The 16409-nt window shown below is 53.1% G+C and overlaps 2 protein-coding genes across 2 annotated transcripts; one reads left to right on the top strand and one right to left on the bottom strand.

Annotated features, from left to right (window-relative positions):
- LOC108163583 (xylulose kinase) lies at positions 1–1986 on the top strand. The gene has a single exon (XM_017298955.2). The coding sequence runs from the start codon at positions 236–238 to the stop codon at positions 1958–1960; it is 1725 nt and encodes a 574-aa protein (XP_017154444.1). The 5' UTR covers positions 1–235; the 3' UTR covers positions 1961–1986.
- LOC108163582 (cGMP-dependent protein kinase, isozyme 1) lies at positions 1952–6131 on the bottom strand. Its single transcript, XM_017298954.2, has 5 exons — positions 5802–6131; positions 4013–4395; positions 2496–3956; positions 2242–2427; positions 1952–2174 (listed from the first exon to the last, which is right to left on the bottom strand). The coding sequence occupies exons 1-5, from the start codon at positions 5937–5939 to the stop codon at positions 2012–2014; spliced, it is 2331 nt and encodes a 776-aa protein (XP_017154443.1). The 5' UTR covers positions 5940–6131; the 3' UTR covers positions 1952–2011.
- Between the last annotated feature and the right edge of the window lie 10278 nt (positions 6132–16409).

The following is a 16409-nucleotide window of genomic DNA, read 5'->3' as shown; positions in this document are numbered from 1 at the left end:
GTCTAGTGGTGGTAAAAAGCGGCGTTCGTTTCGAGCGCTCTATCTCGGCAACTACCACCACTATTGACCACAAAAACCAGCTGATCGAAGCATATAATTTTTGGCGGGAGGGAAACAGTACAAATAATCCTAAAACCAAGGTCCATGGTGACGTATCGTCAGATCTTTTAATTCATTTCATTCCAATTCGAAATTCCCAGTTTTATTTTAACCCTTCCGTATCCATCGATGGAAAATGTGTCATCGACGAAAACGGGCGACGGACTACAGCGGCAACACCTACCTGGGCCTCCAGCTGGGGACCCTGCGGTTGAGGGCCGTGATTATGGACTCTGAAATGAAGGTCCAGCACACGGCCACTGTAAACTACGACGTGGATCTGCCGGAGTTCAAGACCTCGGGCGGAATCCTCACCGATGCCCACCCCGACGAGGGCCTCGCCAGTCCCGTGATGTGGGTGAAGGCGCTGGACATGCTGCTGAACTGCCTGAGCGCGCAGGGGGCGGACCTGCACTCGGTGGCGGCCATCGCGGGAGCGGCGCAGCAGCACGGGTGCGTCTTCTGGTCGGACATCGGACTGCGGCGTCTGTGCAACCTGAATGCGGTCCTGCGGCTCCACGAGCAGCTCAACGCCAACGCCTTCGAGCTGACGCGCACGCCCATCTGGCTGGACGGCTCGGCGAGCGCGCAGGCCTTCGAGATGCAGCAGGAAGTGGGCGGCTCCAACGACATGGCGGCCATCACGGGGTCGCGGGCCTATGCCCGGTGCACCGGGCCCCAGATCCGCAAGGTCTACCAGGAGTGTCCGGAGCACTACGAGCGCACGTCGCGGATTTCGCTGGTGAGCAGCTTCCTCTCCTCGCTGCTGGTGGGCGGCATGGGCTCCATCGACCTCTGCGATGGGTCCGGCATGAACCTGCTGGACATCCACAACCGGGAGTGGTCCGAGAAGTGCCTGGAGGCGTGTGCGCCGGACCTGGCCAGGCGCCTGATGAAGCCCATCGACCCGTCGCGCCTCCAGGGACGCGTGGCCGACTACTACGTGAAGCGCTGGAACTTCCGGCCCGACTGCATGGTGGTGCCGGCCATCGGCATCGCCCAGTCCCGGTTCGTGGGCATGCTGCTGGAGAAGGACTTGCTCGTGCTCACGATGGACATCGGCGACGGCCTGATGATGCACCTGGGCAAGGTGCACCGCAAGATGGACGAGGGCCAGGTGCTGTGCCACCCCACCATTCCCAACGAGTACATGGGCCTGCTGTTCTTCCGCAACGGCTCGGAGATCAGGCAGGCCTTCTGCGAGCAGCTGGCCGACGGCGACTGGGAGCGCTTCAACGCGATGCTCGACGCAACGCCCATGGGCAACGACGGCCACCTGGCCATGCACTTCCCCGACAGGGAGTTCATTCCCGAAGCCAAGGGCACGCTGCGGTGGAGTTCCAATCTGAACCCCACGTCGCAGGAGGCTCTGCACGGCGTCCAGCAGTTCGAGCGGCCCGAGACGGAAGCCCGCGCCCTCATCGAGGGCCAGCTGATGCATCACCGCGTCGTTGCGCAGGACCTGGGCTTCCAGTTCGGACCCAACACCACGGTCGTCGTGGCGGGTCCCGACTCGAAGCACCGCGGTATCCTCCAGATCGTGGCCGACGTCTTCAATGCCCCCGTCTACGAGAAGCTCGGTCCCGGGCCCTGCCTCCTCGGGTGCGCCTACCGCGCCCGCTACGCCTTCTACGAGCACCGCGAGGCCACCTGCAGCTGTCGCCGCTGCCACAAAAGCCAGACGCCCCAACAGAGCTTCGGGGAGTTCTTCAGCAAGCTGCCCAAGGATCTAAACCTCGTGGCCAGTCCCCGTCCCGGCTGCGAGGAGGTCTACGCCCCGCTAATCGTCCGCTGCATGAACATGTGCCAGCTGCTGGCGGCCAGCACCAGCATCCACGATAGCCACATGGTCTTGACGTGATATCTAAGGCTTTTATTGCAAGTGGGGGTCCAAGGGTCAACAAAGTGTGGGCTAGAAGTCGGCATCCCAGCCGGAGAGCTCGTCCGGCGGCTCGACGGGGTCGCAGGGGAAGCGATCGAAGTAGCGCACGTCCGTGGCATGGGCGATGGGCCGCACGAAGGGCGGAATCAGCAGCTGGCTGGCCAGCCCATCCCAGTCGAAGCCCAGGAACCACCTAGAGGAAAGATGGCACCACATATTAGTATATCTAATGATCGATGGGATTCCGTTGGGTCATTTACTTGTGCTTCTTGATGTCTTGTATGCCGCCCGTCTGGTAGCCCAGTCGCTCCGAGGGAACGTCGCGGCAGAGGCGCTTGATCAGCTGCACGGCCCAGCGGGAGATGTGCTTGGGGAAGTCGATCATGTCGATGCCCTTGAGGATGAGGTTGTACGTCTGCATGGGATCCGAGGCACTGAACGGCGGCCTGATGGAGGACAAAGAAAAGGTTGATGCTATGCCCAGAATAAACGAGATGCCTGTCCCCGTACGTACGTTCCGTTCAACAGCTCGTGGATCAGGATGCCCAGGGCCCAGTAGTCGACGGCGCGGTCGTGGCCCTTGTTGAGGATGATCTCGGGCGCCACGTACTCGGGCGTGCCGCAGAAGGTCCACGTCTTGGCGCTGGTGCCTATGTGCTTGGCGAAGCCAAAGTCCACCAGCTTCACGTAGCCGCGCTCGTCCAGCATCAGGTTCTCGGGCTTGAGGTCGCGGTAGATGATGCCGCGGGCGTGGAGATACTCGAAGGCCTGCAGCACACAGCCGATGATGAACTGGGCGGCGTTGTCCTCGAAGGACCCTCGGTCCCGCAGCATGGTCCAGATCTCGCCGCCCATGCAGGCTTCCAGCAGCATGTAGACGTACTTCTCGTCGCGGAAGGTGCGGTGCAGGCGACAGATGAACGGACAGTGGGAGCTGAGCATGATGGTGCGCTCGCTGAAGATGTGCTCCTCCTGCTTGGTGTCCACGATGTGCCGCTTCTTCAGGCACTTCAGGGCGAAGGTGTCCACGCGGCCCTGGTGGTGCGCCTTGACCAGCTCCACGCGCCCGAAGCCCCCGATGCCCAGGGTGCTGACCACCTCGAGATCCGTGAGCCTCAGGTCGGGGAACTCCTGCTGATGCTGCTGCGCCTGCGCCTGCGCCTGCGCGCCGAGCACCTCGTGGCTGTGGGCGGCCGCCTTCATGGCCAGCATGCGGCTCTCGTCCCCGTAGTCCTTCTCCTTCAGCTCGCACAGGTCCCCGATCAGCCGCTTGAAGGAGTCCGTGTCCAGGGAGAGGCACTCCACGCCCGGCGGAAGGGCTATAATGTTCGCCGTGCGCTTGTCCTCGTTGATGAGCGCCTGTTCGCCGAAGTAGTCGCCGCGCGAGAGGGTGCGCAGCTCCGTCTCCTCCAGCGCGCTGGGCGTCAGCTTCTGGGTCACCCGCACGTTGCCCTGCGAGATCAGGAAGAAGCTGTCGCCGGCGGTGCCCTGCCGGATGATGTACGTCCCAGCGGCGTAGAATTCCAGCTCGAGCACGTCGGCGATCTTGGCCAGCAGCTCCTCGCTGAGATTCCGCAACAGCGGCACCGATCGCAGGAAGTTGACGCTGTTCTCGATCCGCTGCAGGCCCGTGCGCATCATGATCTGCTGGAAGACGCGTCGGTCCAGCACCCACACCCGAGATTCGCTCAACACGCGGATGGAGGCGGTGCGCGTGCAGTTGTAGAGGATCGCCAGCTCCCCGAAGGCCTTGCCCGGCCCCATCTTGTCCAGCACCTTGCCGTTCTGCATCACCGCAAACTCCCCGGCGGCGGACACGTACAGGTGGGCCCCCGCCTCGCCCTCGCGAATGACAAACTCCCCGGCCGCTATGCTCTTGGAGTACATCGAGTCCACCAGCTCGCGCACCTGCGAGGCGTCTATGTTCTTGAGGAAGTCGTTGTCCATGATGGCGTCTTTGATCTGCTGCTTATCGCTGGAGGAAAGAAGAGTGAGCTACGATCCGTGGCGGAATCTGTATCTGGTTCCCACCTGAAATCCTTTTCGTATTTGGGAATCGGGGCGCTGTACGACTGCTGCATGGATTGGACGCAGCTCTCGGCGGACACCCCCTGCTTCTTGATGGCCGCCGGCAAGGGCTTGGGCCGCATCTCAGGCGCTGCTGTCGTTGCCGTTGTGTCTGTGGTTTTGCCTGTGGGTGGCCCCAGAGAGAGTGCCTCCATGGCAAACTCTGGGCTGCTGGGCAGCACCATCCCACAGGAGGTGCAGAGGTGCGGATTCACATGGCTGCTGGTCACCTCGCCGCACTGCTCGGGCAGGGAGTAGAGCTTCGTCTTGGTCGGGGACTGCTGCAGCCGCTCGTTCCGCTCATTCCTGGTCACATTCAGATGGTTGGTGGTCTGCTGGAGCACGCTCTGGAGGGACACAAAGAGGCGACAATTGGAAAGTGTTGCCTAATCAATTCCCATTTCGATTCCGAGGCAATTGAGTGGCCAATCAATGGGCAACGCGTGATGCTCGATGCCCAGTCCCCCCCTCTCCCCAGGAACCCAATTAGGCGACTCGTCTCGGAGTGTCTGAGTGCCGGCATTCACGTGCTTCGAATCGATGGACGGAACGATGACAGGGCCCCATGACGAATGCAGAGAGATGAGAACTGGGCCACAAGTGGGTGCGTGATGGGTGGGTGCGTGTTGTCCTTATCATGGTCCGCAAATAGAATGCAAAACTTCCACCCCGAAATCAGTGACCCAAAAACAAAAGCGGCCACAGATAAAACCCAGGTCCGAGGCGCCTCTGGCTCCAGGCCCGGTTCCACCTCGGCGCAGGCCAAACAAGATAAGCCCTGGCTTCCTCCTCCCCCCTCCCTGCCATTGTTTCCCAAAATTATTTGCATAGAAATTAGCATTTGAAAAACGCTCTTCGCCACAGCTCTGGATTCTCTTTTTCGAGCCGAACGCACGCGTGCTGCCCTCCGTCCATGTGTTTGTTTGCCCAAAGCAAACCCAAGATCTGCTGCTCTGAGGAGGCTGCTCTGCTGGAGGTGATCCGGCAATTAGCGGCGCGGCCCGACTCGAGAGCGGACCGAAAGAGTCCGCTGTGCGAGACTTAATTCAATTCTCTTTGGCTTTTGTTGCGACTGAGAGATCTGCTATCCGCTATCTCGAAACTCGAATCTCGAATCTTTACAAATCAAAGTCGCTGCCAGTCTCTAGAAAATCTCGCCCAGAAGTGCTAATCACTTGGCCCAATAAATCTGCTTTACAATTCAAATAGAGATCCGAGCGGAAAAGATGCGGATGGGAACGGGATGGGGATAGAGAATCAAGAGGTTCAAGTACAAATTTATAAGCCACTAAGCACTAAGCACTAAACGAGAACCGAGAACCGAGTGCGAGTGTATCTGGCAGATACCATTGCCACTGCCATGCGGCCATGTGGGGTAGGGTTTTGGCATAGGACAGGGCATACGCTTGGGGTGTATCTGATATCTCGGCAGACTACTGGTGCTGCTGTTGCTGCTGCTGCTGCTCCTCCTCTAGTATCTCCTCTATCAAAGATAACAACAATGTGCGACGCAATTGATAGGAGGGTGAGCGTATTTGCAGATACTTTTGTATCTCGAAATTAGTCCGAAAAACAGACCGAGCGGACCACCACAATTGTTTGTCGCTAGCCGCCAGACCCGCCCGCCCGTCCTCCCGCCTCTTATCAGACGAAACAGAACAAACACAGGGCCCAAAACCAAACAAACGCGATGCCAAAGGCGACAGTCGACGATGGATGACTGGATGGCTGGATGACTACGCGACTCTCTCACCTTCAGCTTGTGGATTTCCCGGTGCAGCTTGACCAGCTCGCTCTCTCGATTGCGCACCATCTCCTTGAGGGACAGCACGTCCTTGTGCAGGCTCTGGACAATCGCCTCGCGCTCCCGATCGTCCATTGGCCGGGCCATGGGTCAGCAGCGATTCAAATTTAGAACAAGGTTAGTCAGAGGTCTCTGTCTGTGTGGATGGGCTTCTTCTAGGGGGTATCCCATTCAGACGGCGTGCTCTACTCTTCCGTTCCGTTCCGTTCCGTTCAGAGGTTCGGCTCGCTTTAAATCGTTTGCTTACGGGCCCGCTTTCGGCCAGCGACTGGCGGCTAGCGGCGATCAACGCGGCGTATACGTGATTTCCGAAAGAAGAGAACGGCCCAAGAGAGATAGAGATAGAGAGAGAGAGAGAGTTGCCTAGCGGAAGAACTAGATCCCAGAGAATGAGGGAAAAGGCTTGCGCTTTGGAATTTGGGTTTATGTCTGAGGCTGCCCCTCGCCGTCTGCCAAGGCAAGGGTACATTCACCGGAAGGTAAGGCATCTCCGATCGAGTGGGCAGTGGCCTACCTTCGCCCAAACATACCTTGGACCGCCACACAAAAGCCGAGCGTAATTTGATGATGACAGCTAACGCGACATTCACGCGGCACGGAGCTGAGTAAAAATTAAAATGAAAATGGAAAATGACAGCCACCAGAAATGAAAGCGAAGGCTAGCCAGAGGAAAAGCCACCGTCTGGCTGCGAGATTTTCTGGTCGTGTTGCTTTGTTTTTCCAGAGCGTAAACCAGTGTGGAATAAAGTTGCTTTATGCCGCCATAATAGCATTATAGTGCCAGAGCCAGTGGCCGACCCAACTATCAAGCGCTGGATGCGCTAAAAGCTGGCAAAATAAAACGCCAGCATGCCACAGCAAGGACGCTAAGGACACGGATACGGACACGGGCACGGACACGGGCACGGGCACTACTCTGATTTCGCTGACGGCAATGGCATTGGCAGAGTCAGTGGCAAAGGAAAGCCCCGGAGAAGCATCGGCAGTGGCATCAGCGGCTTCCGCTTGTCGGTGGCCCACATTTAATGGAGGAGGAGGAGGAGGAGCAGAAGCAACAGACAGTGATGTATCTGTGTATCTGTGTGTGGCCCTGGGTAGAGCAGTGTGCGTGCGTGCGGCAAAAATGCGAGAACGATTCACGCGGGCGACGTGACAGCCAGCTGTGGAAGCAAAAGGATTAGCCCCGGACAGCGCGATACATGCGGCATATGCGCAATGATGCAGCAAATGATCTATTAAAGCCAAACCCAAGCAATGCCGAGAGAGTGGAGTGGAGTGGAAGATAAATTAATGCCAGAGCCTGTCAGAGCAGAGGTGAGGCCAGGAGACTGCTCAAAACTTTGACAAGCGACGGAAATAATCTGCAGGGGCCCCCCCCCACCACCATAGAAGCGGGGTTCTTCCTCTCGAATGACCCCATGGATGCAGCCACAGACGACCACAGAGCAGAGAGCAGAGAGTGGAGGCCATGAGTGGAACGTCAATCCGGCAGAGACAACTAATTAATGGACGCTAATTTTAAGACGGGGCTCCACAGAGTTTGTCGCGCATTAAATGCACAAACTGAAAGTTTACGAGCAGCGAGAAAGCTGGAGTCTTTGACAGGCAAAGAAAATTAAAATAAATGAACTACTTCCATCAGAAGTACCGCCCTAGAGGGAGGGCGGCTGGGGTTGTAGTACAAGGATTAGCCAATCACTCGGGACGGGGTCTGAGGGGCACAGAAAAAGACAATCAGGCTAACAGGATTTGTGGCCTGCCAATATTTGCATAATAAATATCGCATGTCACAGATTTCACGGCGGTGATTACGAATGCCAGGAGCCATCACAGTCCTGAGCCCAGGAGCCAGGAGCTAGGAGACAGAATGCCATTCCTTGTGCCGTCTGTCAAAGGCATGCCAATGCCAATGCCAGAAGTGTCACGGAATCCGGTGACGGGCCATAAAAAAAAAGCATGGCATGGGGCTGTGGGGCAAAGCCAGGACAAATGCGATGGGAGCGCATAAAAAGAAAGAACAAATCAAGTGGCAATCTAGGGTTATGAGCGGGTTCTCACCGAGCACATATGTATGTAAATGGGGGGCTTTGGGATGGCTTTTGGCCATGGCATGGCGATAGTATCAACGTGTCAACGTGTAGATGAGCAAAGAGCCCCTGCACAAACCCAATTTTCAGGAGATATAGAAGAATAGTCGAGTCAATGCCACCAAGGATTCCTGCAGTAGGCATGTGCTGTGGCTGTTACCTTCAAAGCCAGGGTATTACCAGCCCCTTGCCATTCATTTCCGTTGTGATTTGTGAGGACATACGCGGCCCCTTCCCGACCCTATCCGAGCCGTCCCCTGAGGCCTCTCGTATCTTATCATCTTATCAACACAACATAACATTTCGTTCGTGTAGCTATTCAATTAAAATGGAGCCCCCTGGCCGCCCACTCGGATCTACATCCGTCGTTCGGTTCGACTCCGTGCGAAAGTGTACGCTGGGGATTAATTCGAGAGGACAGCGGAAATTGGCCAACGGTGGTGACCAGGTGGATCCTCCCACCATTATATATCCGAATTTGGCTTGGCCCCGGACGCCATGGCTAAGGGCTCCATTCATTTCGGGGGCCTTTGTTTGGTTTCTGCTCGCATTCGTATCTCTGTTATTGCCCTTTTGCTACCCTCTAAGCAGGGTCTGTGGGGGGTATCTCTGATCACGCGCCCTTTTTGGTGGCTCTTCTGCTTAGAGGTACGCCCAGGTCGACTACTTTTCCCCTACCCTTTTGTTGTGTTTGGTTCGCTTTTTGTCTGCTTTATCCCCGAGAAAGATAAATGTAACATGTTTGCTTTGGCACACAAAAAACCCAACCACCATCATCATGCCCCCCCTCCCCCCTAATACTCGTAACAGACAATGCATCATGTCCGTGTGCCACCGGAATTATTCCATGGACAGTGCTGCCGTTGGTGGCTAATTTTCGGCTGATTTCTGGGGCCTCATCCGCTATGCACTCTTTGGAGCAATCTTCATACCTGTCACACATCTCCGGGGGCAGTAATGCCGACTCTTATGTGGAAAGGACGGACCCAAATGGAACTTTTTGCTGGGGCAAAAACTTTTTCACTTTTCCCCCAGTTTTCCCAGCTTTTTGGTCATAATAAAAAGTGCTTGAAGGGAATGTGTTTCCAAGATGCAATCTGCCTCGGGACCCCCCTCCCCCGCCCCTCCCCCGCCCCACATTTCCCTCTTGATGCATAGTTGGCGTGTGCTTTCTTAGCCTTTTTGCTGATGATGTCCAAGAAAAGAGCACTGAAATTTGGTGTACCCTTCTGTAGAGGGTATTGTGGTTCGAGGGAAGACCTCTTCCCTGATCAGTTGAGAGGCCCTGCCCTACGAATGATTGTGATCCTCAAGGGTATTTCCAGGTTCGGCCTGCCGTTTCCTTCATGTTGCAGATAAATTTAGATTTTCCGAGTGCCTGAAAGGGGCAGGCCACGGGTGGGGAGGGGGGTGTGGGTGGGGGGCAAGAAGTTGATGATGCTCATGCCGCCGCCTGTGCGTGTTTCTGAAGTTTTGCAAATTGCAAACACACACTCTCGTTACACACATATTCATCGGCGGACAATGATAGATTAGCTGGGAGAGTGGGCCCCGCATCTCTGGCCCCTACCCCCCTCTCCTGGCCTCCTTCTTTTGGCCTTTTGGCTATGCGCCCGGCTTGGGAAAACTTCAATTGGCAGTGCCCAACATTTCTTACAACAAAATTAAACTGTAATTGAAAAAGTCAATTAAAAAGTTTCACATTTTGTTCTCAATGAACGCAGTCCCAGCCACGCCTCCTTCGCCTGCATTTCCCCGCCCACAAAATGATATTTGCAGCAGAACATAACGCCTGCAAGGGAATAAAAGAAGAAAAAAAAAGAGGAAACGAAACGAAAATGAAAACTTTTTCCCTATCCACAGCCCTTTCATTCCATTCCCCATGCCGCCTCCGCCCCCATCTTATCAGGGGTTCAGAGCTCGACCAAGTGTCAATTAGCGTACAGTTTGCCAGTGTCCTGTCCACCGTGTGGCCACAGCCTCTCGAACAATACCTGTCCATCCAGAGGGCCTTCTGCGAGGACACACTGTCCTGCACAAATGATAATTGAGAAAGCGCCGATCAAAGTGCAGGCCACAAGGAACCACTGCTGTCGCAGGAAGGCACTCAAGGATCGATTAAGAGGCATGATTCGACGATGAAATGGTGGCCTAACTCTCAAAGAAGATGTCTTCTAGAAGGAAGAGAAAGTTTCGGTATTAAGGATGATAATTGTTGGTTAAAGGAAGTTCTTTTAAAATTCCAATAGCCCGCCAGGAGCAATTACCAAACAAACTGAAAGGTTTGCAAGACCATAGACAATGTGCACTAGAAAACTCCTAAAATTCAATTGGCACCTGTCAAATGTCCTTGCATCAAGAACACACACACATAGTCCACTCTCGGCCTATTTATAGGCAGATTAGTTTTTGCCCAATCCTCAAAAATTCATAAATGAATTCAACCAAACGAATTTGAACGGGAAATGCTTTTGGGGCCCAAACACGTGTCGGATGGAGCACGAGGGAAACCGAACTTGAAACAAAAATACAATGAAATGGAAATATTTCAGCAGTAATTGGGGAAATTGTTTTTCCTTTGTGTGCGGCCCAACGAATGGGGAATGCTCTGCCCACGAAACACGTTCATTAGAGCCCGAGCCGGAGCCGGAGACAGAGATGGATTTGTGTCCGACAGGAAGTGTACCCTATACTGTCCTTCCTCTGCTGGACCCCCCACTAGAAGGCGGGGGGGAGGCGGCAGCCAGCCTTTTATTTAAAAATGCAACAAGCAGCGTCGGACAAAGTTTTTTGTCGGTTTCTGCTTTTTGTTTCTGCTGCGAGACAGAGCGGCGGCGGGTTGGGGGGTCGCAAATCGATAGAAGCAAACAAAAAGCGTTTCCCCCGGACCCAAAGGGGGAGAGGGGGAGCGGTAGCGGGAGCGGGAGAGGCAGCCAAAAAATGCCAAGCAAATTGATTGGAATCGAAAACGAGAACGAAACGTAAACGAAAACGATTCAAATGATTGACTGACCGACTGACTGACTGACTGATGGTCTGATGTGCTCTGATGGGCGGCTGATGGACGGACGATGGACAAAAATATGATGGCTTATGGTGAGAGGTGCCGCACGTCGAGGGGGCGGGGTGGTAGTAAGGGTGAGGAGAATGAGACCTGACTTTGATTGCATGTTGCACAAGAGGCACGGCTCTGACTGCTGGGCTTTCCACCTGAAAACCTGGAAATTGGAAAACATTTTAGCCTGGACTTTAATTTGATTGCCGGTCTCATGAATGCCATTTGCCGTTCGCTTTTTTGATGAATGCAATTACGCAACGAAAGCAACGGCAACGGCAACGAGCAACGAGCAACGAGCTGCAATGCAAATTTGTGTGCGCCGCACGGCGATTGTTGTTTTTCTCTACCCTCGGAAGCTGTGCAGCAAACAAAGGGTATATTCGTGAGTCATTGAGGTAGAGATATGTACATATGTATGTGCTGTAAACATTTTGAGCCCTTTTTTTGTTTAATTTTATTTAAAATAAAATCGTTATTATATATGTATACCTCTCTGAAAAGTTAAAACTTTAAACTTTATTCCCTCATTCAACTTTTTTTAATTTTTTTTATAGTTTTATGCGTTTTATTCGCGTTTGAAGTTGGAACAAAAAATTCGGAATATTAAAGTTGCCCACTGTACATATTCCAGACTGCAGTGCTGCATTGTTTCAAAGCCTTTTAATTTATATTAATCTATAAAATTATTTAACAATAATTCATTTAATGCGGAACACACGGAATGCTCGTTTTTATTCACTGCATTTTCTGGGCAAAACATGTTCAAACATGCCCGTGCCCTGTGCAGAAAATCTGCGAAGAGAGCGAGAGTGGGTGATAAAATGAGAGCTGCAAGGCAGATCGGGGCTGCTGCTAAGCCGAGCACGAACGACTAATACAGAGGGAGAGCGCGAGAGAACGACTTGAGGCTGTAGCTGTCGAAACGAAGCGAAACGAAACGAAACGAAGAAGGCTGTAGAGAAAGACGAAAGAACGGCCGCTGCAGTGCGTAGGCATACATATGTACATATGTATGATGTATGTATGTATGCGGTTATCAGTGCGGTTCATCTACAGTGGGCAGTGCAAATAGCGAGCATTTAAAGGGATTTACATAAGGCTGCACTACTATGAGGATTTTCTTTGAAGTTCTTTCAATAAATATAGGGCTGGGAATGCCGACATTCCTTTTATCCATATTTTGCATAGATTTTATTACTCAGAATTCTATTCTTTATTCAAATTCTTCATTTTAGCAGCATTTAAATATCATTTCGAATTTGACCCTTTATATTCGGAGCCTCAGCAGCCCAGGGGTATCTAGTAGTCGAAACAAAGTCATGGCTGCTGCCACTGCTCAGTCATTGGAAATGCATTTGGCATTATTTGCTGGCCATTGCCCGGAGGAGACATCCGGCTCCACTCAAATCGAAAGCGATGGTAGGTGGTTGGTGGCATCACTCGCATAGAATTGAATCTGGGTGGCTCGAATGGAATTGAATGCATGCGAAAGTGCAGCCGCCCGCTAGTTCATCCTGCATCCTGTATCCTGTTTGGGGGACACAATGGCAGGAGGTTGTGGGGGGGAAGGGCACACACACTATGCCTCGCTGCCGTTACTCGTTGCGTCGATGAATCGACAACTCGACAATCGACGTGTTTATTCACTGCATTTCCTGTTGATATTCAACAAATGTCGTGGATGCACTCCCATAGAGTCCTGTTCTCACAGCTCCTGGAGGAAACAGGAAGCGCTTTGGCAGAGCCACCGACGGAGACGGAGACGGACACGGGACCGAAGCCCCTGAAGCAGTTGAAGCATTGATTTTTGCACTCATTGTTGGCAATTGTGTGTCGCCAACCCGGGGACCACCCACCACCCTCTGGCATTTCCGCTTTTTTTGTTTTTTTATTTAAAGTTTAACCTGTTTGCCCGAAATATTTAAAACAATCGCCAGCTGGCGCTTCGCCTGGCTTCAGCTTTTCGGACCCCGCATTTCCATTCAAAAAGTTTGTGTTGTTCTCCGCTAGAAAGCAGCAGCGGAAGGAGTCCCACCCCCTCCTACCGCCCACCGCCCACTGCCCACTGCCCACCGCCCAAGGCCAGTGCTCCAGCCATTGTGTGGTCCGTGAGCGAAGCAGAATTTAATTCTCATAAATATATTTCCCCTTCTTTAAGAATACTTTTTAAGCTGCATCGACGACGTCGCCCGGCACCTTGCTCTGTGGTCCGAGAGGAGTTTGTCGTTTGAACAAACATACCACGCCCACCTTGCAACAGCAACGGCAGCAGCAGCAGCAGCAGCAGAAGTATCAGCATCAAGTGCGTCACAGAAACATAAAAAATATAAACTAAAAATGTTTTATGCATGAGCAAACCACAACAAAGCGCGTAAATGTCATTTCCTCTTGACTAAAAGGATACTTTGAAATTGAAATTGTGGTATTTTTCACACACACACACACAGACACACACACACACACCCCGGGCACAATGCCACACCAGGGTGGAGCCCTACAGCTGCTACTCCTGGGGGCAAGAGCGCGTCAGCAATGCCTTTGTAATAGTTGCCCCTCCTGCTGCCCCTGCTCTCCGCCACCCCCCGCCCCCCTGGCTGGCATTGTCCTCCTGCTGTAGCTGGTGGTTGCATTGTGCGGCGATCGAGCGTTTTGAGTGGCAGCCCTCAAAGTCCGGCCTCCGCATGTGAGCAGCCACAGCGACGCCACAGAACGGGAATGCGGCATGGAAGTGGGGGCAATGCGATGGGAAATGTCTCAATAAAGAAGAACTTTGCCAGGCCAAATGATGATGCTGATGACGATGGTGCAATATTCTACAAATAGCTGTACTTTGCGGCTAATTATGCCCGACAAATAGATGGGCCAGGCCAGGGCGCACTCCTGGACAGTGGTCGATGGGTAATCACCTTAATGAGACGTGATCAACCAGTCCCTTGGAATCCATTAGGGAAAAGGGTGTGTGTGGCCTAAGGAACCCCCCTTAATCTTCCAAGCAAAAGCTCTCTTGGCCAACTTTTGTGCAAGTGACAACGAGGACCTACTCTAAGTACCAAACATCTGTGTGTGTTCGAGGAGTGAATGCATTTGCCAACCGACTGCACACCCGCACCGAAGGAGGAGCAAAGTTGTGCGTGCCACAGGCAGATTTTCACGCCCCTCCTGCGATCCTGGGCTCCCCCTCTGGCCAATTATCAGCGTTTTGCATTGTGGCAGCCGTCGGGGCACTAGGCAAACTTTCGAGCGAGAGGGATTATGGAATTGGCATTGAGTTGGATTTGGTTTTTACACTTGGCCTACTCCTTGGGGCTACAGGATTTGCCACTGCTGAAATATTCATGCGTGTGGCGACAATTATGCTAAAATCCCAAATAAACATTCGAGTGGAATGCGGCGTGGCATGCAACAAGCGAGGCGATGGCAGCGTTTTGCATTGTTTGTAGCTCTGCATTTGCATGGGCAATGACGAGGAGGCTCTGTAAATTAGCCTAGCCACACACACACCCAGAGAGAGAGAGAGAGAGAGGGAGGCAGAGAGAGAGGGAGAAATCAACAAATGGCGTCCGTGGATGCGGCCATTCGCCGCAGGCTGCGCGCCAAGAAAAACTTTTACGACGATCCAAAACTTTTCTTTACGACAATGAACGGAAACGTGGGGGGGGGGGGGCGGGATATGAAAATGAGGAACGACGACAAAGTTCAATTATGGTCAACAAATTGTTTCGCAATTTCAAAACACATTTTCATAGTTGTGCGTGCGCCACACCCCCCCCCCCTCCCCCTCTCCAAGGGGTGGAGCAACTGCACAGCCTCCTCCCCATCCCCATCCCCACTTCCTCTCCCTCGCTCTCCCCTGCGGAAAGCGGCCTCGCAACATTTCCAGCCGCAAAAGTATGCACACGCACAAGATTTTAATCGTGATTTGCGCATACGGCGTAAAATTGAATTTCCAAGTAACCGAAAAGTTGCCTCAAGACAGAAGGTGGGCGGGCTTGAGTGGTGGGGGGTGGCAGAGCAGTGGAGCACTTAATTTGTGGCATCAAATGAGTGTGTGTGCACTCTGCGGATGGTAGCGTGAGAGAGAAACCAGTTACAGCATCATCTTTGATTGGTTTTCAAGAAGAGTTCGATTCCCAAAGGATTCCAGAGAAAAGGCATTAAATGGAAGTACAGTCTCACCTGCAGTGGAGTCTCTTGATTGCAAGCGGGAGACGAGACTCCAGACTCCACCCTACAAAAATCGTGGGGTATGGGCGGTACTATTCATATTGTCCTTCTATCGCCTGAAGTGCCAACCCAGCGATGTGGGCGGATCATTCAAGGCACGGAGTCTCCCAACACATGTACCCCCAGTGAAATCCATTAATTGAATGCTAGAGATGAGAGTGTGAGCTGTTTCCAGCTCTAATGGAGCTGTGGAGGTTCGTGATTGGAGGCTATATCCATTTCTCACGCCCGCATCTCTCAATCTCCATCTCCTAATGGGAATCCTTCGTTGACAGATGCATAGCTGGCTGCAGCTCTCTGCTCCTGGTCGATGTCCTTACATGTTCAGCCAGCTGCCATCTGGCATTCCGAATTGTCCGACTAACTATTTGCTGCGACTTAATTATGGACAACAGGAGGGGGGAAGCGGGAGGGGAGCGGGAGCAACAGCCCAAGTAACAGGGAAACATGGAAACAGCCGGAGCTTACATCAGTAAGTGCTGGCGTGCCTTGGAATAATCCGTTTGGCAGACAGGAGCTGCACTCCGCCCATCCATCGCACTCTTTCCGTGTTCTCCGTGTTCGCCGTGTTCGCCGTGTTCTCGGTGTTCTACGTAGAAGAAGTTGCCCCAACTAGCTGTGGATGCAACAACCTTCACTTGCAACAGTTTTCTCTCCTCTGTTGGCATTACGGTTTCTCTGGCTTCTTCTGTTGCTGCTGCTTGTTCACTTTCTATTATTATTTTTAGAGAACACGTTTTTAATTTCATTTGAAATTCATGAGCTGCATCCCGCTCCTAATGGAGGGGCACGCCATGATGGGGCACGCTCTGAGCCCCCTTAAAGTTGCAATTGAATTCGCGTCTCGACATCCAAATAGCTTTATTCCGGTCTGGCGCAAAATTCAATTTGGAAAGCTCTTTTAATATGCTACGTCTTAGGCATCATTGTCTCTGTTGCGAGGGCCCGAGCGGGGTCCTAAGCGGATTTCTGTTCTGTTCCCGGTTCCAGGTTCCCTGTTCTCCTGGTTTTCCTGGTCTCTGGTTTCCTGGAAAGGGAATGCCAAAGGCAAAGGGAGTTTTAATTTAATATTCATAAGCAGCAGTTAATGAAAAACACTTCAAGTCATCGGAGGGGTTCAGTGGGGGGTTTCCTGGGGCATGTGCGCGTGTGTGTGGGGGGGGAGGGGGGTAATATCATGCGATATTG

This window comes from Drosophila miranda, chromosome 4 (genome assembly GCF_003369915.1).
Source record: "Drosophila miranda strain MSH22 chromosome 4, D.miranda_PacBio2.1, whole genome shotgun sequence".
In the NCBI taxonomy this organism is placed as follows: domain Eukaryota; kingdom Metazoa; phylum Arthropoda; class Insecta; order Diptera; family Drosophilidae; genus Drosophila; species Drosophila miranda.
The sequence above is the reverse complement of the archived record's forward strand: the minus strand, read 5'-3'. Positions and strand labels throughout refer to the sequence as shown.

Bases quoted from the DNA above. Each gene is read 5' to 3' on its own strand.
- LOC108163583 (XM_017298955.2), top strand. From the start codon at position 236: ATGTGTCATCGACGAAAACGGGCGACGGACTACAGCGGCAACACCTAC.
- LOC108163582 (XM_017298954.2), bottom strand. From the start codon at position 5,939: ATGGCCCGGCCAATGGACGATCGGGAGCGCGAGGCGATTGTCCAGAGC. The intron at 4,396-5,801 runs GTGAGAGAGTCG...GTGTCCCTCCAG, and splicing joins GGGAAATCCACAAGCTGAAG to AGCGTGCTCCAGCAGACCAC. The intron at 3,957-4,012 runs GTGGGAACCAGA...TCTTTCCTCCAG, and splicing joins AAATACGAAAAGGATTTCAG to CGATAAGCAGCAGATCAAAG.